Source organism: Peromyscus californicus, unplaced genomic scaffold (genome assembly GCF_007827085.1).
Source record: "Peromyscus californicus insignis strain IS unplaced genomic scaffold, ASM782708v3 Scaffold_20__1_contigs__length_68692818, whole genome shotgun sequence".
Lineage (NCBI taxonomy): Eukaryota > Metazoa > Chordata > Mammalia > Rodentia > Cricetidae > Peromyscus > Peromyscus californicus.
This window is the reverse complement of record NW_026294503.1, coordinates 1,785,077-1,811,241: the sequence shown is the minus strand read 5'-3', so window position 1 is coordinate 1,811,241 and position 26,165 is coordinate 1,785,077. Positions and strand designations below refer to the sequence as shown.

The window sequence follows — 26,165 nt, the reverse complement described above, 5'->3', positions numbered from 1 at the left end:
TCCAGTGTCTGGGATCCATAGTCGCCACTGGATCTTCTTGTCTGTTCAGGTGTATGAATGGGTGGCCATCCCTGACTGTCTTTACTGTGTCTGTGTGTCTTTCCATGTGTTTCTGTCAGTTCTGTTTCCCTGTATTGACCAGTGGCTTTCTCTGGTATGGGAACCCCTGGCTTAAGACCTGTGCCCCACCCCTTTGGGGACCTGTATCCTTCTGGCTCTCTGCCAGGTCACCCAGAGAAACCCCCAAACCTCCACCCATCCCACTCCAGGAGCAGGAGCACTTGCTTGTTCTGTTGCTTGGCTCCTGCTCATGGTTGGGGTTGGTTCCTGCGTGGGGGTGGGGAGAGGCCCTCAGCCATCTAGTGGAATGCACACAGGGAGGGGAAACAATTCCCCCAGGACAGCATTCCCTCTGTTCTAAGCAGTCCCGGGGAAGGCTCCCCCGGCTGAGCCCGAAGGAAAAGAAGAAGCTCCATTCCTTTCTCCTTTATGATCTACGCTGCCCTTTTAACCGATGATCCATAAAACCCGCCATTCTCTAAAAAAGGTTAAACAAACCGCCCTGGGCTGGGCGGGGGACCGTTGCCAGGCAACCGGGCCGGGACAGGCCAGAGTCTCCTTTCTGTCCAACAGTGACCAAGGAGACTTTAAGCAATTTTTACTCGGTTCTTTTTAGAAAGATTAAAGACAGTTGCTAAAAAGATTTCCTTTGTCACCCAGTCAGCCCCAGATATTTTTTTTTTAAGTTATAAAAGTTTTAAAAAATTAAAAATATGGGGCTGGAGAGATGGATGAGCGGTCAAGAGCATTGACTGTTCTTCCAGAGGACCCAGGTTCAATTCCCAGCACCCACATGGCAGCTAACAGCTGTCTGTAACTCCAAGATCTGACACCCTCACACAGACATGCATGCAGGCAAAACACCAATGCACATAAAATAAGAATAAATCAACTATTTTTTAAAAAAATTAGAAGTCTAAATAGGTCTTAGTTGCTGCAGGTAGCTCAAAGGGTGTTTAACAACAGGGAGCTGACTGGGGCAAGACCTTCTGCATGAACTGAAAGCCACCGTCGCCTCTCTGGTGACAAACACAGTCAGACTTAGAGATGGACACCCAGCAAAACTTTGGTGTCTTACCCTCTGTCAGAAGAACATCTCCTAGCTGAAAGTCCTGTCCCCCCTCAACACAGTTGGACTATCTCTCAGATTGACAACAGAGATGCCCAGGGGTATGGGCCAACTCCCATACCAACTCCCCCAGGACCAGCCCAACACCAAGCTCCTATCCCCGTCCAGATTAAACAATGCCCAACGACCCTGGAAACACAAAGGGAAATTGCAGTCCATGTTGCCTGCCTTGAAGAGACAGGCATCCTGGGGTCCTGCCAGTCACCCTGGAATATGCTTCTCCTGCCTGTGAAGAAACCTGGGTCCTCTGGTTCTCATGAGTCGGACTCTTCTAGAGAAACAGGTGTACACTGTCTTGGACCTGAAAGATGTTCTTCAGCCTTCCACTGACAGAGGTGAGTCAACCCATCTTTTCTTTTAATTGGTCAGACCCAGTGGGAGGTTACAGTAGGACCAGATTGTCAGGATGTCAAGACACTAAAGGCAGACTTCCTACCCTTCCTTCAGAGGTTTCCTAGGAAAACAGACCGTAAAAGGGCCACTGAAGGCCAGGCAGTGGTGGCGCACGCCTTTAATCCCAGCACTCAGGAGGCAGAGCCAGGCAGATTTCTGGGAGTTCGAGGCCAGCCTAGTCTACAGAGCAAGATCCAGGGGCCACTGAGGGATTGCTGCAAGAGTTACAGACCTCAGGCTACAGAATGTCAATTAAGAAAGCCCAACTTTGTACATCAGAGGCCACCTATCTTGGCTACCAGCTGAGGGGAGGCAAAAGGGGCCTGCCTCAGAGTAGGGTTGCTGCCATCCTTAGATCCCAGCTCCAAGGACTCAGAGACAGGGTCAAGAGTTCCTAGGTGCATCTGGATATTGCTGCATCTGGGTACCAGAGTTTATGAAAATAAATAGCAAGGCCTCTGTACATTAGCACCTGGAGGGTACTGAGCTCCTGGTCTAGACTGAGACTAAACAAAAGGCATTTCAGGCTTTAACAACAGCTCTGACACAAAAGGAGTTTCAACCCAAAACTTTGGGGCCATGAAAACACCCTATGACGACTGGACCCTGTAAGCACAGAAAGGGCCACCTATATAAGAGCTGTTGGCTACTGCTGGTTTAATGGAAGAAAGCAAACCACTTAGCTTTGGATCAAGATCTTATCCTCACAGCACTCCACGACACAGCTGAGGCCCTCCTGAGGAGCACCAGAATACCGCTGTCTAATAACTGTGTGACCCGGAACCAGGCCCTACCCCGGCCCACCCTCAAGTCCGGTTTAAGAAGCCCACCTCCATCAGTTTGTCTACCCTCCTGCCTGATGGTGCTCATCATCCATGGCTGTCAGGAGATGAAAGATGGAACCAGGTACATGGAAGCTACAGTAGTTACTTTAACCAAAGTGATTTGGGCCCAGCCAGGTACCTCAGCAGTGCTGTTCTCCAGGGTCCTACAACCAGTGGGGCCTATTGATATTCTAATGCCACACCAGGACCCTATGCTGCCTGAGATTCCAATGTAAAGAAGAAACGGACAGCTCAGACCCACAGGAGGGCACCGGAGGGAAAGACCATCCTGCCAGAAACAGCTGGCAGGACTATAACTAACAGACCTTCACCAGGCCACTCCTCTGGGGTCCACAAAACTCTGAGTTGCTCAGACCAAGGTATGTTATACCTAGACTGGACAGCCTAACATGGGATGTCTCAGCCAGATGCCAGGTTTGTGCTCAAGTGAATCCAAAACACAGAGCTCTTACCCAGGAAGGGGTCTAAATGAGAGACCAACACCCCAGTGAACTCTGGGAAAACTGACTCCACCAAGATCCAGCCTGCTGGGGGAAGGATAAGAGTACTTTGCTAGTTTTTTAAGGATACCTTTTCTAGGTGTGTAGAAGCATTCCTCACCTGGAATGCTCAAACAGTAGCTAAAAAGCTCCTTCAGGAACTGGCCGCCTGATTTAGCAATGGGGTCCGACAATGCCCTGGCTTTTATAGCCAAAATCTCAATTTATAACTAAAGCTTTAGTTATTAAATACTTCATTGTGTGCCTGGGCGGTGGTGGTGCGGGCCTTTAATCCCAGCACTCGAGAGAGAGAGGCAGGCAGATCTCTGTGAGTTCAAGGCCAGCCTGGTCTACAAAGTGAGTTCCAGGACAGACAGGGCTACACAGTGAAACCCTGTCTCAAATCCCACCTACCCGCCCCCTCAAATCACACACACACACAAAAAACCCCAAAACTTCACTGTGCATAGAGACCTCAGAGTCCCGGCCAGGTAAAAAGAACGAACAGGACATTAAACAAACAAACACACAAACAGCCAGACCTCCGTCTGCTCCCCAGGTTCGGAGACCAGCAGCTGACAGACCTCTAACCACTCCTTTCTCATTCACTACAGATCCTGCAGTCCACACAGGCTAGTCAATGGAGAGCCCGAGAGACTCAGCTGCCCGAGTCCACCACCACTTTCCCCTCCTTCCGGTCCCATGATGCCGTCTGGGTCAGGCAGGCAGCCGAAGGGCACTGGAAACAACTTGGTCAGATTCTATCCAGGGATTCTCTCCACTCCTATGGCCATGAAGACAGCTGACATTACACCATGAACCCCCACACCCAGGTTAAGAAGATGGAAGCCATAGGTGCTGCTGCAGAATTGGCTCTCTCTAGACTATGGACCCAATGAAACTAAGGTTCATCGGGCCCTGGGCCCTTCTATTCCCTGCCCCTCTACCTCTTCCTGAGACTCGTGTTTTGTATGAATACAGGGTCATGGTCCAGCCCCCACAGCTCTCAGGCCTGGAACTGGGAACTGAAGAAAACAGACACTAGGAAGATACTAGCTAGTGTGACTACACATCAGCAGCCCATACTCACCCTGACCTTTGCTTGCTGATGCTCACTTTAAATGTCTGGCTGTATTGAAGAAAGGAAAAATATGGGGATTTATCTTTTGATGCATGCCCTATGGCTGGGCACTCTAATTATCAGGAACAAGAGATTTTCCATTACAAAAATTGGGTTTGTAAAACTGAGACTTCCTAGAAATTTCCTTAGAAGAGAGTCTGTCCTTTGGGGAACAGGAAAAACCTGGGAAATCAGATTTCATGCACAGGAAGGGGCCCCGAAGACAGAGCTAATCATCCCAGCCAGAAATCAGCTAGGACTGCTGGTTATGCTTAGACACAGGCCCCCAGACTACACAGGGATAGGAATGAACCAGGCTGTCAGTCCATTGGCTGAGAAAACTCACTGTGACTAGGAACAGCCCAAATCAACGTCAGAGGACTCAACCTCCTTATCCTGAAGCCTACTACTCTGCCTGTGGATAACAGTACTGGGCCTCTGAGACTGACTGGTGGGATTGTACCAATGGTTTGACTAATGTGCCTCTTCTAGTGCTTTCCAAACTAAGCAGATGGGTTATTCAGGACCTAGAGGTACTGACAGTTTCAGTTTCTGAATTAAAACAACAGATTTATTAGCAGAAATGGTCCTACAAAATTGGAAAGACTTCTCATGAGATTAAAAAAAACTATGTATGGCTTTGAGAGAAACGTGTTGTTTCTATGCCAATTGATCAGGAGTAATAAGAAAAAATCTTGCCATAGTTAGGAAAATAATTGGTACCAGTCTCTGTTCTCTGGTCCCCCTGGCTAACTACTCTGCTATCAGCACTGGTTGGGCCTGTAATTCTCATTTTGATTGGATTAACAGTGAAGCCCTGCATCTACAACAGGACTAGTCCATGATTTGACTCATTCTCTAAGACCCTGCATGGGGAATGTAACAGGGCCCTAGACTTTAGCACAACTGTCCTCATGACAGAAGTACCATTCAGGCTGTACTCAGCACCTAGACAGCACCACCTGCCAGAACTACAACAAAGGCCTCATCCATCAAAGTCCATATAGTTTATGTGGTGATTTCCCCTGTAGGCTTTACACAGGCAGGGAGAAAATGATCCATGAGGAGAAAAGAATGAAACTCAGCTCAGCCCGATTTTATTGTGACCAATTTTATTGTGACTGGTGCTAGACCAGGACTTGTAGAGTCTGGCCCAGATCATTTTACTCTAGCCATATTTAATTAAGCACAGCACAATCTCTGAAAAAAGTATTCAGATAACAATTAACTCAGTCCCAAATGCACAACAATTTAAGACATGTTTACATTGAGATTCTTTACAAAGTACATCTGGCTTCTTTCACAAGAATGGGTACTGTTAACTCAGAGATAGTGCCCAAGATTTAGGGTCTAGGGAGTTTGACTGAGGTAACATAATGCCTGTGGGTGTCAGGATTGGCCTGGCCCTAAGATAACATAGAAGTCACTTAGGCTATTGTAAAGCACAAGTGACCTCACTCCTAAGAGTGGGTTTTATGGTCTAAAAACAATGCTCAAGATTTAGAGGAAAGGGTCTTGGATAAGTAAAAACATTAATTCTGGGAGATAAGACAGAGCCTTTCCCATCAGACAGCACAGGGCACCCGGTTGTAAAACATCATTGCTAGCTTTCCAGGAAGAGCAGCTCCGCACCTCATTCCTTTGAAGAGGTGAGCTGTGTGTTCAGCTTTCCTGGCTGCTCCCATGTTATCTGTGTGCACAAGGCTGTTCATTCTCCACAGTTCTGGGAAAGTTTCTAAATGTACTAACCTTGCTTTTTGGCTTCTGTCATTCTGCTTCTAGCTAACTGTTCTTGTTAACTGAAGTATGTCAACCCGGAACAGGTTTTTTGTGCTTAAAAGCTCACCCTGAGAAAGGCTCAGTGCTACACTGGAATCCCGAACACCAGTGTAGTTTCTGACCAACGAATGAAGGCTTTCTATTGACTTAAACACATGTCTGAGCAGTCTTCTCTGGTGGATACCCTACAACATTTCAAGAATGAATACCAAGTAAAGATAATTTTAAAGAACAGCCATCAAAGTTTCCTAACACTTCAGACAGAGGGACAGTGCTCCTGGAGCATGTTAATATTTTCACTTGTTAAAAAAAAAAAAAAAAGTATAGTGAATAAAAAGTCAACTAGAGCAAAGGGGAGCTAGAGTGACGGAGAGAAGACTCAGATGAGGGGTTGGTTCCCAGCACCCACATATCTATCTTTAACTCTAGTTTCAAGGGACCCAGTGCACTCTTCTGGCCTCTGAAAGCATCATGCACGTGCTCAGCGCACTAACATACATGCAGGAAAAACCATCTATTATAAGAGAGAGACTATTGGGAAAAGATGCGAAAACATACAATTCTAAAAATGTTTTGTGAAACTTAAAAAAAAAGACACTAAGCTAGGTGGTTGTGGTGCTCACCTTTAATCCCAGCAAAAAAAAAAAACCCCAAAACCAGGAAGGAAGGAAGGAAGGAAGGAAGGAAGGAAGGAAGGAAGGAAGGAAGGCAGGCAGACACCACTAAAAATTGCACGGGGAAAATGACTGGAGTTACAGGCTCACTACTCAACAGGAAGAGACAGATATTAATCCTGGTCTTCGGCTCATATACAAGGTAAAATCTCCTGATCAAATCACTCAACACAGCACAGCACACAGCTAAAAATGCCCAAGAATGACGATGGCAGATGACGGCCCTGAAGAGAGAAACGATGACAAACAGTCACTCCAACCCCACCTCCTCCCGTTTTTATATATTTTATGTACACGAGTGTTTTGTCTGCATGTATATATGCTCACCATGTGAATGCCTGATGCCTACAGAGGTGTGGGACCCCCTAGAACTGGAGTTCCGGGTGACTGTGAGCCTGGGATACCGGGAACCAAACCCAGGTGCTCTGAAGACAGCAACAGGTGCCATTTTTCTTGAGTTGGGGTTTCACAAGCTAGGAAAGCCGCAAGTCCCAGATATCCCTGTCTGTGCCTGGAGTGCCGGGGCTGAGCCCAGCTTACCCTGCCCCAGTGCTACACATCTTCTTAGGGGTTATCACAACTGTGATTTGTGCATGTGCATACAGAGTTTGGAGACAGTGCCTTACTACATAACCCAGACAGGCCTCGGCTTGCACAGCCCAAACTCTCCTCAAACTCTGGGTCCTCCAGCCTCAGCCACTGATCTATATTAATTATTAATTAACATTTATTCTACTTGACTACCGGTTCTATGTGGGCAAGAACCAGGTAGTTCTTGCCCACATAGAACCACTATCACTCTGCCTGGGTCCTAGCACAGCCCCCAAATGCACAGCTGTCAACAAACCCACCAAGGGAGGAAGAATGAAGACAATCTGAAAACATCTGTGGAATAAAATCCTTTTGTACACTGTAGTGTCACTCGGATTGGTTTAATAAAAAGCTGACTGGCCTGTAGCCAGGCAGGACGTATAGGCGGGACAACCAAACTAAGGATGCTAGGAGCAGGGAGGAGTCAGAGCAGACACAGAGCAAGACACAGAGCAAGCAGGATGTGTAGAAAATGAGGTAACATGCCATGAGCCACATGGCAGAGGGTAGATAAGAAATATAGGTTAATTAAAAATGTAAGAGTTAGCTAGTAACAAGCTTGAGCTATTGGCCACGCATTTACAATTAATATTAAGAGTCTGAATGGTTATTTGGGAAATAGCTACCAGGACAGGAAAACTCCACCTACAAAACACAATGGTCTCTGGCTATTGTCTATTCACCCTTGAGAGCCCTATTTTACCTTGGAATAAATTGTACCTTATCTTCTATAATAAATAAATGGATATAAAATAATAAATGGACTAGAGAGATGGCTCAGAGGTTAAGAGCACTGGCTGCTCTTCCAGAGGTCCTGAGTTCGATTCCCAGCAACCACGTGGTAGCTCACAACCTTTTATAATTCAATCTGGTGCCCTCTTCTGGCATGTAGGCAGACCACTGTATACATAATAAATAAATAAATACTAAAATATTTCTACTAATAACAATAATACTAATAATTCCTTCTAGGCCTAAACAGTCTATAATTACTTTGTTATAAAAGTCCTACGCAGGATGTGATAGCTTACATCTGCAATCCCAGCACCCAAGAGGCTGAGGCAGGACAGCAACACAAGTTCAAGGTCAGCCTGGTGTAGAATGAAGCCGAGGAAAGAACCAAAGAAGGGGAGGGAGGGAGGCTGGCCACTGACATACTGTCCCAACCCATAAACAATTTTCTGAGACATATATCAATGACATTTTATGACTATTTCACTCAGTTATGGTCTCATGCTGTATGTAGTTGCTATTAATAATACCTTCAGTTTACCTTTTTAAAAATGTTTAATGAATTTAAAGCTTTGAATGTTAGTTGATTTTATAAAAAAAAAAAATCCTAACAATTCTTAGGAGTTAAGTGGCTTTGTAATGCTTTTTAAAAATACTTAAGAGGGGGCCAGGCGGTGGTGGTGCACGCCTTTAATCCCAGCACTCGGGAGGGGCAGGCAGGTGGATCTTTGTGAGTTCAAGGCCAGCCTGGGCTACAGAGTGAGATCCAGGAAAGGCGCAAAGCTACACAGAGAAACCCTGTCTCGAAAAATAAAATAACACTTGTTGCTCTTGTACAGAAGCAAAGTTGTTCCCAGCACCCATGGCAGTGGCTCACAACCACCTTTAACTCTCTGGCCTCTGCAGGCATCCACACATGTGTGTATGCACACTCATGTACACACACATGACTACATAAATAGTTTTTATTTTTAGAATTAATAACTCCAAGGTGGAGAGGAAAGAAAACCATTGCTAAGAACTTACAGGAGCAGAAATGACTCAAAGACAGCCACGTCACCAAGGCCTACCCCAGCATGGGTGACGGCTCACAAAGCTGGGACTCAAGAGTACACTGCACAGGCAGCCCATCTGGTTTCTGCTCCTCCCAGGCCCTGGTCTGGCCTCAGAGTCTTCATTGCACCTTGGCTCATCTCAGAGACTCTCAGCTTATTCTGGCAGGGATAGGTCTTGTGAATTTGGTCAGTTTCAGGGACTTCCTGAAACTACTGAGTTGTTTACCTTTCTGTTTAAAGAGCTTCCATGCAGGATGGAGTTTTTCAATTTAGGAGGGAACTATTTTTTTTTTTTTTTTGATTTTTCAAGACAGGGTTTCTCTGTGTAGCTTTGCGCCTTTCCTGGCTCTCGTTCTGTAGACCAGGCTGGCCTCGAACTCACAAAGATCTGCCTGCCTCTGCCTCCCGAGTGCTGGGATTAAAGGCGTGCGCCACTACCGCCCGGCGGGAGGGAACTATTACATAACCCTCCAACCCTTTCTCCAATTTTACATTATTTCCATCTTTTCTTCTGCAATGATCCCTGAGCCTTGGAGAGTGTGCTGAATAGTTTTATGTCAACTTGATACAAGCTAAAGTCATCTGAAAGGAGGGAACCTCAATTAAGAAAATGCTGTGTGCAAGCCTGTAAGGCATTTTCTTAATTAATGATTGACTGGAGAGGGCCCAGCCCATTGTAGGTGGTGCCATCCCTGGAATGGTAGTCCCGAGTCCTATAGAAAAGCAGGCTGAGCAAGCCATGGGGAGCAAGCCGGAAAGCACCTTCCTCCATGGCCTCTGCATCAGCTCCTGCCTCCAGGCTCCTGCCCTGTTTGAGTTCCTCTCTTGACTTCCTTCAATGATGAACAGTGATTTGGAAGTGTAAACCAACTGGAAACTTAAATTCTTTCCTTCCCAACTTGCTTTGGTCAAGGTGTTTCCCTGCAGCAATAGTAACCCTAATTAAGACAGAGAGGGTGACTACAGATGTCCACCTATGGCTAAGAATTAGACCACTGTACCACACAACAGTCACTTGTCCTGAGTTGAGGTTGACAACTGTGATCTATAGCTACAAACACTAGGCAATTGACACGTACATCGCATCCATCTAACTAAAAACCATAAAAACTGCTTCCCCATCGGGACCTATGCCCTCCCCAGTCACAGGATTTTGTTCTGGTTTACAATACCAGACACGCACTCCCTCTTGTGGAGCAGGCCTTAATCCAGGTGAAAGGCTGTTTGTTGGTCTACCCCACGATAGGTGAGCACTATTGCACAAGCAGGCCACCCTGCCAGCACGTTGGTATTTTAGCACGCAGGGTCCACAGCCAAGCAGAAATGCTGACACTTCTCCATTAGCAGCCTACCTGCCCCCCTGGGTGGGAGCTTCCAGGTCAGTCCCAGCTTGATTTCTCCACATCCTGCAGTCAGAGCACGCACATGGGGTGTCTTCAGCAACAGGGTCTTACCATCTAGTTCTGGCACACAACCAACAGCAGGAACAATAGCCTTTATGGTTTGTGGGGCCTGAGGGGCTTCCTTGGCCAACAACTCACAGGTGGGAGCCACCCCTGGCTCTGGGGTTTTCATTCAATAGTCTTATGGCTTCTAGGAATGCCCCTTTCCACCCATACAGGGTAACTTTTGGATTTATTTTTCCAATTGCCCCAGTAGGGTTGTAGGTAGGGGGAAGTACCCATGTACCTGGTTGTCTTTCCAAATCTGCAAAACACTCAGGGGTTAAATGTCACTATAACAAAACCTTCCAAAGGACAGGCAGGACAAAGGAGCACCCTGAACCACCATCCCATGACAAATAGGGGCTACAAGATCACCTTGGTGAAGCGCTCTGGAGGTCTGTCATCATCGGTTCTCAGCAAGTATCGGGTGATCCCAGAAGTTCACAACTAAGGTCTAATACAGCATGGGAAGGTTCCATCCATTTGTATCAATTCTTCCTCCACAGATCAAGGCTGGGTAGAAAGCCTGAACAGGAGGCTCTACCTTAGTCAGTTTTCTGAAATCCTTAGTCACTCTCTCTGGGCCATTGTATTTCCATATCCTGAAGCTCTTCCAGAGCCTCCCTACAGTTCTCTACCCTGCCCAACTCGGGGAGCCTGACTTAACCTGCTCAGACTTACTCAGCAACAATGGTGAGCATACCCCTGCTCTCCCCTGCTGTACCTGCGGGGTCCCGGGCTTGGCATATGGCCGTAGCCGGCACTGTTGCCTCTCCATTCACCACACCTTGGCGAGGCAAACCATCTTCACCCCTAGCCTAACCTTTTGCTGGAGAGAAATGCACTGGTCCACTTCTATTCCCATAAGAGCTTTTCCTGTATTGATTATTTTGAGACAGAGTCTCACTATACAGCCTTGGCTGGCTTGGAACTTGGTAAGCCCTGGCTGTTCACTTTGTAAATCAGGCTGGCCTCAAACTCAGAGATCCTCCTGCCTCTGCCTCCTGAGAGCTGGGATTAGAGGCTTGCATGACCACACCTACCCTACTTTCCCTTTTTTTTTTCTATCACCAAGCACTTGTCTTTGGTGTAACCCTCTGTCTTGGCACAGAGTCGGGAGCAGGTGCCCTCTGAATTCCGATCTGAAGCCTGCAACTGAACGTGCCTTTTCTTTTCCAGGTATCAGCCAGAAGCCTGGCATCCTTCCCTGACACTCCGGGCTTTCTCCAACCTCCATGCCCAACTGAAAAGCATGACTTTGTCTCCATTGTCTTCCTCCTGCCAGCTGTTATCAGGATCCTGTGATCTTTATCTCAAAGCTTAAATTAAAAAAAAAATATATATTACTGTGTGTGCACACCACAAATGTGTGGAGATCAAAGGTTGGAGTCAGGAATCTTCCTCATTGCTCTCTGTCTTATTTCCTACGATGTCCATTTAGGTAAGTGCATCTGAGTACAAATGTACCCGAAGATGCCAGAAGGCATCTCTCTAATCCCTGGAGCTGGAGTTCCCTGAATATGTAAACTGCTCAACATGGCGGCTGAGAAGTGAACTCAAATCATCTCCAATAGCAGTAGACACTGATGAGCAAACTCTCCAGCTCCTTTTCAAGACAGGGTTTCTCTGTGTAGCCCTGGCTGTCCTGGAACTAGCTCTGTAGACCAGGCTGGCCTTAAACTCACAGAAATCTATCTGCCTCTACCTCCAGAGTGCTGGGATTAAAGGCGTGCACCACCACTGCCTGGCTTCCTTTTATTTTTAGGGGGTGGGGGGTGGTTTGCACACAGCAAGTAGGTAAAAGTGCCCGCTGCCAGATCTCACAGCCCAAACTTGAACCCACAGGATAAGAGTAGAACCAACTTCTACAAACTGTCCTCTGACCACACCACACATAGACACACACAATGGTAATCCCTGCCAGCCTCCCGAGTACAGTAACTAAGTCATACTTCAGTTTGGCTATTGAGATGCAAATTGCAGTCTAACGTGCAACTTCCACATGTCCTAGAAAACCGAAGTCACTCTCCTGCGGTTGCCTAGAACCACACTGCCTCTGCTGGGAGTCCCTGACTCTTGGGGACCTCCTCAGGCCAAACTGGAGTTCGTGACTTTGATGTTGAAAGGAACTTCAGAAACAGCCAGTTCATGCAGCAGAGCTGGGGAATTGCATTACAGATACCTTAATATAAGGTAAAGCTCAAGGGTTCAGAACGGCGCTCAGAGTGTGAGCGGGCTCACGAAGAGCTCGGAAAACAGGATGTGCCCAGCCGCGGGGACGGGAACAAGGAGGGCAAGCCATGAATGCCTCACGTTTACCCCAGTTTGTGGCTCTCGGGTTACATCTCAAAAGGTTGCTAAACACCCTTTTTTCTCTTTGAGAAGTGGAGATGTCCCAGGTATAATTATGATAAGAGGTTAAACTAGGAACCACTAGGGCTGCACAAGGAGAGTCAGACACAATCTTTTCTTATAAACTGGGTTTCTGCAACATCCCCAGAAAACTGCAGGTTTATGGGCAGGGAGGGAGAAAGGCCTTCAGCCTCTGGGAGCACTGCTTCTCTATGGGCAAGAGGCTTCCACTGGAATCCAAGGTAAAGGAAGGGGCTTTATTTTACTTTAATTCTCATGTTCCCCAAATTTCCCCTGCCCTGACTTTGCACCTTTCAGCAGGCCAGAACCAAACATGATGGTGAGAGGTCCCCAATCACACACAAAGATGAAGGAAGGTTTCTGTAGATCCAGAAAAGCCGCAGGTTAGTTAGGACGGTGGTCCCCTCTACAACCCTGGTCCTCTGGCCTCTGGGAACAGCAGAACCAGATGGCAGCAGCTTTCCTATACCAGATAGGGACATTGAACAGGACTAAAGTGGTTATTGACCTTTTGACCGAGCACAGAAATAAGACAGACCACCCAAAGAGTGAGGGAAACAAAGGGGACCACAGCTGAGTGTGGGTTTCACATTCCAGGAGTTCCCTGGGGGGTGAAATCTGGTGTTCAGTGTCAGGGCCGAGATAAGACGCTATCTCCAGAGCAGCTGAGGGGACTAGTGGGAAGGCTCCGTCTCGGCCAGGCCTAATTTTAACTGGGGCCCGGAGTATGGGGATCCCTACCAGAAATACTGGGCTGGGAATGAAAATGGCGCACACTGAGAGCCGGACTCCTGGCTCTGGTGAGGGGGGCCTACAATGAAAGCTACAAGTGCCATTTGCTGGCTTTTTGTTTTGTCTTTTCTCCTTCCCAGTTATGGTCCAAGCCACTGTGGGGGCCCACAGGTTTCCTAGTGGGATCTGAGCTTGCTTTACACAGCAGGGCTGCAGAAGGGGATGGCTTGACCACACACGTGGTTACCAGGTATCTGGAAGGGTCTGCACTTGGCTGTGCTTAGGGGAGGTCTTTTGCCCTACCCCTTGGCATTGTTATAAAAAGCCCTTTTGAAGAGACAGAAAGGGCCGGTGGATATTGATCCAGATCCTCCCGAAGCTCTCCTGCGTTTCTGTCGGTCTCAATCTCTGTTTTCTTTCTGTCTACAAGTTTCTCATCCCTCTCTCCTCAAGAGTACCCGGGGTAAAAGTGGAAGCTGGCATCCCATAAACTTCAAATAAATTCATTCTCTATATTTAAAAAATTAATTGTTTGTGGATGGGTGTTTTGCCTGTGTATGTCTGTGCATTATGTGTGTGCCTGGTACCCATGGAGACCAGAGACCAGGTGCTGCATGCCCTGGAGCAAGAGTTAGTTACACACGGTTTGGAGCCATTGTGTGGATGCTGGGAAAAGAACCTGGGTCCTTTGGAAGAGCAGCCAGTGTTTCTCAACTGCTGAGCCATCTCTCCAGCCCATTTTTAAATGTTACTTTATCTTAATGAAGGTGAGCAGCTGGGCACAGGGCACTGGGGAGATGGAAGCAGGGACCATCTCACCCCAGAACAAAAACGCTGGCTAGCTAGACATTAAGAGAAAACGTTCTGAGGGGAAACCAACCAACCATTTGTGCACCCTCTTTGGCTATCAGACAGGGAACCCTAAACAATGAACATTTCCTGAGGAATCTCATGCTGGGTGGGGGAAAGCAAGGGGCCTGTTGTTATCAGCCAGAACATGAGCTTGCCCACCAGAAGAGATTTCTAAATTCTGACATCTGTTAGACCACCTTGCAGGGCAATGCTAGGCAGAGCCATACCTGGATCAAGACTGTTTAGCTACATTACTGTTAGAATTCCTGGCCACACCCCCAGCTACATGACCGCACATGCTCTGTCCAGTAGCCAGGGAAGATGCTTAGTCATTCCAGGGTCTTACGTCCTACTAATCCGTGTGCTGCGTGATCACGTAATCTGTGTGCTGCGTGGTCACATAATCTATGTGCATGAACGGCGTAGCTACATAAGTGCATATGCGCATGTTGCGGTCATTCCATAGGCCTACACACACCCCTTCTGTTCCCTTCCCTTAATAAACTCTTATAGAGGGTTTGGTTGTAGCTCATGGCTTTTCTCGCATGGTAAACAGTGCCACTTAATAAATGACAATTACCCTCTACTTAAATCCATGTCAGAACGCAAACACCTCCCTTTGTTCCTCTTCCTAACTGCCATACTGAATAAATCCCTTTTCTCTGCTTTCTCTGTAACTGGCACATTGATGGCCAGGCCTGGCTTGAGACCGCCAAAACCCAGGATTTGGTCCTAATAGTTTGACCTTGTAAATGTGGACCCAAAGCCACACCTCATGGTGGAGTTGGAGGCTGTGAGAGCCTAAATTACATTTTAAGTTTTAATTACTATGCCTAAGAGATCCATGAAACAAAAATGCCTCTGATCTGCAAACCCCTCGCCCAAGGACAGTTCCTGAAATGCTGGAGACTATTGTTTATGGGAGTTAACAAGGCACATGTTTTCACTCCCCTAAACAAGCTTGTTTGACCCATCTGCACCGGATGTGCTTGATCATATGTGGGCGGGAGGTTCACAGGCTGGAAATACATCAGGATGTATGCTTGCCCCTGATTGGACCTGATGGGAAATGCAATCAATTATGGGTTTTTCTTCTTAAGCCCTTGCCATACCTGATTCTGGGCCATTTCCCAAGAACCTGGGTATGGACCTGGCCAGAGCCCATCCACCTGGCCAGTATTTAATTAGAGCTTGCTTCAAATTTGGCTTGAAACTGTGGTAGTGGTGGTCTTCTCGATCACCTCCATTTCTGGCAGTACCAAGCCCTCCACTGAGATAACCACAGACACTGACCCCACCACGCCAGAAGCCCCTGCTTACCATAACTGCACCATGGAACCAGATGGCCATGTCATCTTGGTGGCTCACAGTTGGAAAAATTCAACTGTATTTTTACTAACAATTTAAAACTAAATTCACATTATTAAAGAGCCAGGCGGATCTCTGTGAGTTCGAGGCCAGCCTGGTCTTCAGAGCGAGATCCAGAGAAACTCTGTCTTGAAAAACCAAAACAAACAAACAAACAAAAATCGACAGTAAGACATTGCTCAGGACCAAATTTCTACCCTGGGCGCAAACAGCCCAGGTTCGAATCAAGATGGAGTCCCTAGTGCTGAAGTTCATCTCACCCGCTGAAGCCGGGCAGTGTGAGAGACAACTGTGAGTCCCCAAAGGGTTTCTCTGTAGCCCTGGCTGGCCTCAAATTCACAGAGATCTGCCTGCCTCTACTTCCGAGCACTAGGATTAAAGGCGTGCACCACCACGCACGGCTATTTTTTAATTTATAAATAGGGCTGGAGAGGTGGCTCCATGGTTGAGAGCATTGGCCACACTTCCAGAGGAGCCGGGTTCAATTCTCAGCACCCACATGGTGGTTCACATGCGAGGGCTCTGACAACCTCTTCTGGCTTAAACAGGTACAGAACACATGGGGGTGGGGTGGGGCGCACAAAAACACATGCCAGCAAAACATAAAACAGAATCTTTCAAAAACTAATGAAATAAAAATGTATAAACAAACTGTTTAATTATGTTGCTGTAAGTAAGCATTTCCTTGACCCCTCACAGAATCTGAGAAATATTATCCCTTGAAAGCACAACTGCAAAGACAAATTTTAAACTTTAAAGGTTTGATTTTACTTTATAAAAAAGAAAAAAGGTTTATTTTATGTGTATAACTGGAACTGGAGTCACATACAGATAGATGTGAGCTACCATGTGGATAATGAGAACTAAACCCGGGTCCTCTACAAATGCTCTTAACAGCTGGGCCATCTCCCCAGTCCCAGTTGATTTTAATTATTTTAATCCTATGTATGTGTGTGTGTCTGTGTGTGGTTATATGCACCTGAATGCAAGTGCCTGTGGAGACCAGATGGGGGTCGAGTCCTCAACAACTATGGCTCCCTCCTAATGGCTGCCACCTCTCCAGCTCCCATCAAGTTCTTACTGGTGACTGCAGTGTGATCTTTGCTTAATTTTTATTTTGCTTCAAGCAAAATAAGAACTAGTTCAAGCCTTTAATCCCAGCACTCAGAAGGCAGAGGCAGGCAGATTTCTCAGTTCGAGGGCAGCATGGTCTACAGAGAGAGTTCCAGGACAGCCAGGGCTGTAACACAAAGAAACCCTGTCTCAAAAAAAAAAAAAAAAAAGAAAGAAAGAAAAAAGAAAAGAAAAGGAAAGAAAGAAAGAAAGAAAGAAAGAAAGAAAGAAAGAAAGAAAGAAAGAAAGAAGAAAAGAAAAGGAAAGAAAGAAAGAAAGAAAGAAAGAAAGAAAGAAAGAAAGAAAGAAAGAAAGAAAAGGAAAAACAAAAACAAAAACAGTTCATAACCTTCAACAATTTCCAGTGTTCCAAAAGTTCTAGAAAGCCAAGGAGTTAACTGCTTGGGCTTGAGAATCACTCCAGCCCAACATTAACCCAGCTGGCACGGTGATGCTCACTCACCTGCATCGTCTTTTGGAAGATGGAAGCAGGAGAATCCAGAGTTCAAGATCATCCTGGGCTACACAAGAAGTTCTAGGCCAGCCTGAGATACATGACACCTGTCTCAAAATACAAACGCTGGGGCTGAAGAGATGTCCCAGCAGTTAAGAGAACTTGCTCTTTCAGAAGACTGAAGTTCAGTTCCCAGCACCCACGTATATGTAATGTGCACGCACGTGTGCGCGCACGCGCACACACACACACACACACACACACACACACACACACACACACACAAATAAAATAAAATTTTAAAAATAAAAAAGCCCCCCCCCCAAAGGGGTAGGACAGGAAGGGAGAATTCTGGCCTCTTCCTCCTGCAAGATGGAGACTGAAAGTTGACAAAACAAATTACAGGAGTTTTGTTTTTGTTTTTAGACAGGATCTTGCTATGTATCCAGCAATCCTCCTGCCTCAGCTTCTCTGTTAGAATTACAGATATGTGCCTGCATGTGGAGTACAGTTAAACATACTGTATTTCATAATGTAAAGCCCACTTAAATCAAGTTAATACCTGATATTCTGTTAGATATGCTTAAAGGGGTCATGGGAATTTGATATTAATAAACAGCTTTGATGGCAACCTTTTATTTTTGTCCAGCTTGTCTTTAAACTATCTTAACTGGGGTTGGAGAAGTGGCTCAGCACTTAAGAGTACTGGCTGCTCTCGGCAGAGGACCTGGGTTCAATTCCCAACAACCACATGGTAACTCACAACCATCCAGTTCCAGGGGACCAGACACCCACTTCTGGCCTCTGCAGGCATCAGGCATTCATGTGCTCAGATATACATGCAGGTAAAATGCACATACATATAAAATAAATAACGTTTAAAAAGTGTTCTAACAACCAATAACCATTAGTAAAACTTTACTTTTAATGGGGGAATATATGGCGTGTGTGTGTGTGTGTGTGTGTGTGTGTGTGTGTGTGTGTGTGTATCATATACACATCATTCAACAACCCCACCACCAGCTAATATTTTACAGAGCTGCCCTTAATTCTCAGAGAGGGGAGCAGTGAAAAAAGGCCATTTGTTTAAATAAGTAAAACTATCCAAATTGATTCAAATCAGATGGTTAAAAGCTACATGGCAACAGAGATCTAACATAAATCCTTCATCTATATTACAACATCAGCAAATGAGATCTGCCTGGAAAGAGCCTGTTAGAGGTGTGACGCCCTGATCTGACTTTCCAGCCATCTCAAACACCCTGTTCATTTTAATCTGCCCTAAAAGCTGGCTAGCCAGACATGGCAGCCCACACCTGTACTCTCAGCACTTCGGAGACAGAAGCAAGAGGATCTGACGTAAGTTCAAGGCCAGTCAGGGCTACATACAGAGTGAGATCCTGTCTCAAAATAACAATAATAACACCCTATATACACTATCACCCCTGTTCATAACTCTTCAGTGGTTCCCCTACTGCCTAGACAATATAACTCTGGCTCCTCAGCACAGTATTTCAATCTTTTACAGAGAAAACATTGGACAATAAGAACTATACAGTACCGTGAGTCAGCCCATATTATTGCCCTGGACTTACTGAGTATAATTTGACAGCTGGCAAGAAACTATTCATCTTAAACGACTACATTACCACCAACCACACCTGACTCAAGATTGCTCTGAGGTCTATATAAGAAGGGACAGGACAGCTAGGTGTAGTGGTGCACAACTTTTTGATCCCAGCACTAGGAAGGCAGAGGCAGGCAGATAGATCTCTGAGTTCAAGTCCAGCCTGGTCTACAGTGTGAGTTCCAGGACAGCCAGGGCTACACAGAGAAACCCTGTCTCATAATAATAATAATAATAATAATATAAATAAAGTGAAATGAAATAAAAATAAACTTTAAAAAGGGACATGACAACATAGCAAAAGCTAAAACACAGGATGCCAGTTTGACTGTCCTATCCCCAGAAAAGTCAATAGTTATAATACCATAACTTTGGGGGGTACAAAGAGAACACATTAGGCGTGAAACACAGGTTGGCCAGGCCTTCAAAGTCAACTACACAGTTAATTTGAACCTCTCACAGCCTATAATCTGATATACTGTCAACTGCCCTATGAATATACCCTAGAAGACAAAAAGTACAGCTTGCAACATCATAGTCATTTGTATTTAAAAGTATATCTAGGGCCGAAGAGACAGCTCAGCAGTTAAGAGCACTTCCTGCTCTTCCAGAGAACCTGAGCAGGGGTCTCAGTACCCACACTGGGCAGCTCACAACAGCCTATATTTTTAGCTTAAGGGACTCCAACACCCTCTTCTGGGCTCCAAGGGCACCAGCACACAAATGGCACAGATAAACACACATAAATAAAAATGTCTTTTTAAAAAGTGGGAGAGTGAGGGCTAGAGAGATGGCTCAGTGGTTAAGAGCACTGGCTGCTCTTCCAGAGGTCCTGATTTGATTCCCAGCACCCACATGGTGGCTCACAATTATCTATAGTGGGATCTGATACCCTCTTCTGGTATAAAGGCATACATGCAGATAGAGTATCCATATACATAAAATAAAAAGGATACCTGGAAGACAAAGGGATAAAGAGATATTAACTGTTTAAGATAGATCAGTCATTATTCTACAGTAGTGAGTGAGAGCTAATCAGAGCATAAACGAGAAATGATGGTAAGAGGAAGATCCAGACAAAAAAAATAAACAGGACATGGAGCTGTAATAGAGAGACTAGGGTGTCAGAACCAGACAGGGCTGGAGAGATGGCTCAGTTATTAGGAACACTTTGGTTCCCAGCACCCATGTGTCAGCTCACAACTGTCCAGTGCCAGAGGACCTATGACCCCCTTCTTGATCTCTGAGAGAACTGCATGCACATGATGTGTGCACATACACACATGCTGGTGGACCTTCATACACATAATTTTTTAAACTAAAAATAGAGGCATTGAGCTGGGGAGTCTAAATGTATAGTCAGAGATGTGTATGGGAAAATTTGGGCAGAAGGGGAGACGCCAAACTCCTTCAATGCTTACATCTTACATAAAATGGCTTAGCATTTGCCTAGAGCCTAGCATGTCTTCTTAGAGGTTGTGTTTAGCTTACTTACAACTAATACTATGTAAATATGACATAAATAATTATACTGTATTATTTAATGAATGATGGAGGGCTGCATATATCCATTACAGATACATCCCCAAACACCGAGACTGACCATGTTGAACCCTTGAATACAGCAGATCTGCTCTGATGGACAGTGTGGTGATATTTTATCTATATACCCCAATAAAGTTTATCTAAGGATCAGAGGAAAAAGTCAGCCACTAAAGTGAACATAGAAGTCAGGCAATGGTAGCACACGATTTTAATCCTATCACTCGGAAGGCAGAGATCAGTCTAGATCTCTGTGAGTTCAAGGCCACACTGGGAACAGAGCCAGGCGTGGTGGTACATACCTTAAATTCCAACACTAGTTAACCATAAAGGTCTAGAGGTCTGTACAGATAGATAGGAAGTGACAGAGCTGGGCTGGAAGAGGAAGTGATGTAGCTGGGTGGAGAGGAAATGAGATGGCAGAACAGCAAGGCATATAGGCGTGGGTATACAGGAAGTAGGTCTCTTTGGAGGAGGATCTCCAAGCAGGTAAGAACATGACTGGCTTCTTCCTGCTTTTCTGATCTCTCAGCTATTCACCCCAATATCTGGTTCTGGGTTTTTTATTTAATAAGACCTTTTAAGATTCGTGTTACAGGAGAGAGAGAACATTCCAGAATGCACAGCATCATTCTTCTACACATTTCTTTCTTTTTTTTTGGTTTTTGGTTTTTGGTTTTTCGAGACAGGGTTTCTCTGTGTAGCATTTGCACCTTTCCTGGAACTCGCTTTGGAGACCAGGCTGGCCTCAAACTCGCAGAGATCCACCTGCCTCTGCCTCCTGAGTGCTGGGATTAAAGGCGTGCGCCACCAACGCCAAGCCTTCTACACATTTCAATAGGCTGTTCTAAACTCATGGCAGTTCTCTTGGTTCAGCTCCTGAGTGCTGAGATTACAGGCATGCTCAGCATTAAACAGCCTTTTTGAGTAATAAATGAATACCAGCTCCTACTTCACAGAAAAGCTAAAACCACATATAGCTTTTAGAAAGAAAACATTATAGCCCTTGATTTCATAGGATACAGAAAGTATTAACTTTGAAAATTGAACTTAAAATCTTACACTTCTGAGTGATTTCTAATCACCAAAATGTCATATTAAAGAAAATGAGTATGACCAGGCAGTGGTGGCCCATGCCTTTAACCTCAGCAATCAGGAAGTAGAGGCCAGCCTGGTCTACAGACCTAGTTCCAGAACAGCCAAGGCTACATACACAAAGAAACCCTGTCTCAAAAAACAAACAAAAACAAAGAAAATTAGTGTGTAGGGCGAGGAGTCACTACTTTAATCCCAGCATTGGGAGGCAGAGGTAGGCAGATCTCTACAATTTTGAGGCCAGTCTGGTCTACATAGCAAGTTCCAGGACAGCCATGACCACATAGAAAGACCTTGCCTCAAAAAAATAAGTAAATGGAAGGAAAGAAGGAAGGAAGATGGAGGAAGGGAAGGAGGGAGGGAGGGAGGATGTGGAGAGGGAAAGGGAGGTTTGGGGAGAGAAGGGAGAGGGAGGGACGGTGTGGAGAGAGGGAGGAGGAAGGGAGGATGTGGAGAGAGATAAAGGGAGGAAGGGAGGCAGGATGTGGAGAGGGAGGCAAGGAGGGTGTGGAGAGAGAGTGGGGAGGAAGGAAGGGAGAGTGTGTGCAAGAGTGTGCAAACCAGAGTCTGAGAGATTACAGTCACAAATACATATTTAAGAACTGGTATCCAAGTATGTAGTTTCTACAAATTAATGAGACAGAGCCCAATAAAAAGACATGCAATTGGTTCATAACCAAAGCCAAACCCCTACACATCACTCTTCATGAGGGAAATGCAAATTAAATTGCACCACTGTATACCACTAGAATGCTGAAATCTAAGGGGCTGACAGCACCAAATATTGGCGACCGTGAGACAACTAGTACTTCATCCCCCTGTAGTTAACAGAGCAAACTGAACCTGAACTGACCACTTTGGAAAACGGGCTAGCACTGGGTGAGTCGGACACATTTCACCAGGTGAGCAATGGTTCCGCTCAATAGTATCTACCCACTGCAAATACAAACATACACCTAAAAACAAAATCTTGCTAAAGAATGTTCAGAGCAGCTGAATATATATAAAATACCCCCAAACTAGAAACTGCTCAATCCCTGGCAAACGGACAAATAAGGTGTGGTGTATTCATAGAATAATGTTCAGCAACAAAACACAAGCCATCCATACATTCTAACAAGAGGAAGTCATGCTAAGTGAAAGGAACAGAACACAAGTGTACACAGTAAAATCTGTAAAGTGGCCTGCTCCCCAGTGCTGACAGGCTGAATGAGAGCAGGTAGAAATGAGGAAAAGAAAATTTCAAAACCTTTAGTTATGCAGGTCTATACATTTGTCAATGAACTGTACAAGGAACAATCGAAGCTCACTGTATGTGAATGGCAATCTAATAAAAAAAGAAAACTCTAAGGGCTGAATCAATGTTTTATTTCTGAAAACCTTTGATAGTCAAGGCAAAACCACAACTTTTTAAAAGGTTTAAAGGGGGGAAAATGGGCCAGCTATCACTTGAGCTGAAACCAAGGATTGTAAGTGTAAATGCCTGCTAGCTCTTAACCTCCGTTTTCACTAGGAATATTTAAATTTGGCTTTACTAGCACAGAACACAACACGCAGGACCTCGCTGGTAAACAGCAACTAGAAAACACGCACAAAACAAATCACTTTATTTGGCGCAGTCTACAGTGGACTAGGAACACCCATCCACTCTTACCCTTTTCCAGAAAACTCTTACACCGGACCATGAGGATAGTTGGGGGGGGGGGGTTGGGGAAGGAGGGGTGCCTGGTTTTTCCTCAGGCCTTAGACCCCAACGACTTTAGCCTTTTTAAATGTAAATTAAGGTTTTGGATAACCAAATTATATTTAAAGCTATAAGGAACTCAACTACTGAAGACATTTTCAACAGTATTGTGAAATAAAAAAGACTTTTGTGTAAAGATGGTGAGTACTGGACCCTGGTTTCCTGTCTATTTGGAAGCTATCTTGCAAAAGGCCTCATTTCCCATCACATATACCCCACAAAGGGCAGGCTCCTCAGGAAAGGAAGCGTGTGGAGAACGCTGCTTTTATCACCAGTACCGCCTGCTTGGCCACCTGCCAACCACGGGGCTCAAGTAGATTTATCTCCCCTGTAGATCATGTAGTGCATTTGCCTAATGCAATGCCCTAGATTTTACAAATTACATCCACCCAAGCGCTTGCCAGCCTGCCGGTCTGAACACTTCCAAGGAAGACACAGACATCTGCAGGCGACTGTCTGCCTTGACCATCCGCAAAAGCACTTCTCGAAGAGACTGCTCACTATACTCCAACTCTGATTTTAAATTTCTGTAAATTCCTTGGCTTTAAGAAAAGTCAAGGCTGAGCCAATGCACTAATGTTCAATCTGCATTCACACTGCACAGCCAGAACCCACACATATCAACAATCTGTTGGAAAGCTTTTAGGGCTAAAAATTTCTATTATGTAGCCATAATGAGCCCAACTAAAGGAAACTTGAGACTATAAATAGCCAATAACATCACAAGGGAGGGGAATGCTTTGCTTAAAATGGCACAAAGCAGTTTATAATTCGATATACTGTATACTTTTTAAACTATCAAATATTAAATATGAGCCACCAAAGGGAGGGCGGGGAGAAGACAAGTGCTGAGGGATATAAGAATGAATTCTAACTAAAACGTTATATACTTAACTACCACTTTCTAAGGCGCTTCATCTTGCAGTGTTATTCATTGCCAAGTAGCTCGGACCTAACTCCCAAAAATGATGTCACAAAATCCAAAATGCAGAGGAATCGACTCAAGGCTGGTGCAGTCCAGGGCTGCCAACCATCAACCAAGGGCAGCGTCACAGGGCAAGAATCCATCAGGCTTCCCGACCGCCCAAGAGAATCACCGCTTGTTCTCTACACAAATGAGACCTTAAAAGCGCCAATCTGAAAAGCCATTTTTAAAAACTGCATTTGCCCGCCGTGCCAGCTTAGAGGGATCACCTGTCCACGGGCAGGAACCTGAGTGGGTGTAAGATGGCTTCTCCAGGCCGACTGGGACACAGTCACACTGCGGTGCCTTCCCGGTGTAGAGGCTTTAAAACAAGCATGTGTAGGGAAAACCCACTCAAGACCGGCAAGAACTTCCCAACCATTTCTGCTCGGACGCGAACTCACGGCAGTGCCGCACCGGGGTGGACGTGCACGCCGCACATCCTGCAGGGCCCCGGGCCTCCTCCCCCGCCCCCGCCGCTGCAGATCGGCTCTCCCCGAGAATTAACTTTCTAATAATACAACTTTAGGCGGATGATCGCGGGCGGCCCCGAGGCCGAGGCCGAGCTGGAAGGACTCGGCGGCGCGGGGTGCGCGGCGCGCGGGGTGGCCCCCTCGGTGCCCGGCCGCGCTCACCAGGTACCAGACGCCCAGCAGGATGGTGCCGGTGCGGACATGGCAGCACAGGCAGCAGCTGTGGGAGTAGAACCGCGTCCAGGGCGCGACCATCTTCATCGCTCCGACGCGCGCACAAGTTTGCAAGAGCCTCGTCCGCTCGGGTCCCGGCCCCGCTGGCCCGGTCGGCTGCTGCGGCCCCTCTCCTTGGCCGCTCCGACGCCCGACCCGTTCGCCCGGCCCCTGGCTCCGCGCTGCCCGAGCTCCGAGCGGCGGCTGCGGCGGGACACTGAGCTCGAAGACCGCGGCGACGCGAGGGGGCGGGGGAGGCGAGGCTGGGTCACGTGGCCTGCCGGGGCTCGTGATGTCACCGCCGGCTCCAGCCAGCTGCGGGCGTCCGGAGCGCTGCGCAAGTAGACGCGTGGTTGTTGGACCCTCAGGGAGGCTCCGCAGCTTTCCTCCGGCAATGGGTGCAACTTTGCTTGGGATTCAGATTCATTCCAGCTGTGTCTGCCTCGAGTCTAGCTTGCGGATAATCGGTGGGTGCTGTGCCAGGACTGTAGTTATCTTGCAAACTGGAGGCAGGGAAGTGCGTGGTATGTGTGGTTCCAGTCAACTGCGGTACTTTGAACCACTGCGGAACCCGCTGAGAGCAATTTGTCTCAGCTTCCCAGCTCAATTACTCTGGTAGCAATCTTTTCCCAGAAAATAGGATGTGTGTCAAGGGCATCCTCACTGTGCTTCGGCAGCATTTTTAATAATGACTGAAGCTGTAAAGAAACAATTACTGCCGTGAGTTCTTTAAGACACAACACAACGTTGAGGGAGAGCCCAGAGGATGGGGGTGGGGGGACTTCCTCCAGCTGGCGTTTTGTCTTGAAGGCTTGCATCCACGGCTTAGCCTCTGACCACAGTGACAGCTAAGAATCTTGGATACGTGAGATTAAAAGTCCGTGTGAAAGTTTTATTTCAGACTTGGAACGAGAAATAAAACGGGTTCGATTTAAATTTAAGTACGTGTCAAATAAGATTGGTTAGTTTCACAAAGACATACACTTACCACATTCTTGGTGTATAGTTCAAACCCGGGTTCTCTCCCCCGAGATACCAAATGCACGTCCTTGAGTGGAGATGTTATTGTGGAAGGAATTGGAAAAGCTCAGTATTTGTTTCTTTTCTTCATAACGTTACAGATAATTTTCTCTTTGGGATCCTTACGGGCTTTTCCTCTCATGGCCGAGTGTTATCTTCGAATGCAAGAAAATATGAGTTCCAGCTTCAGGGTTGCAAAAATTTTAGTGTATGATTATGTCCACAGCCACTGGACAAGTATTAGTGCTCAAAAAAGGAATGGAAATATAGGATGAGGAATACTGCATTGAAAC

General features: G+C 46.3%; 1 protein-coding gene across 1 annotated transcript in view; it reads right to left on the bottom strand.

Annotated features, from left to right (window-relative positions):
- Laptm4b (lysosomal protein transmembrane 4 beta) overlaps positions 1-25,098 on the bottom strand; it is a 62,691-nt gene extending 37,593 nt beyond the window's left edge. The window contains exon 1 of the mRNA XM_052747595.1: positions 24,802-25,098. Within this exon, the coding sequence (XP_052603555.1) occupies positions 24,802-24,900 (99 nt within the window). The 5' untranslated portion in view covers positions 24,901-25,098. The remainder of the gene's footprint in view (positions 1-24,801) is intronic.
- Positions 25,099-26,165: the final 1,067 nt, after the last annotated feature.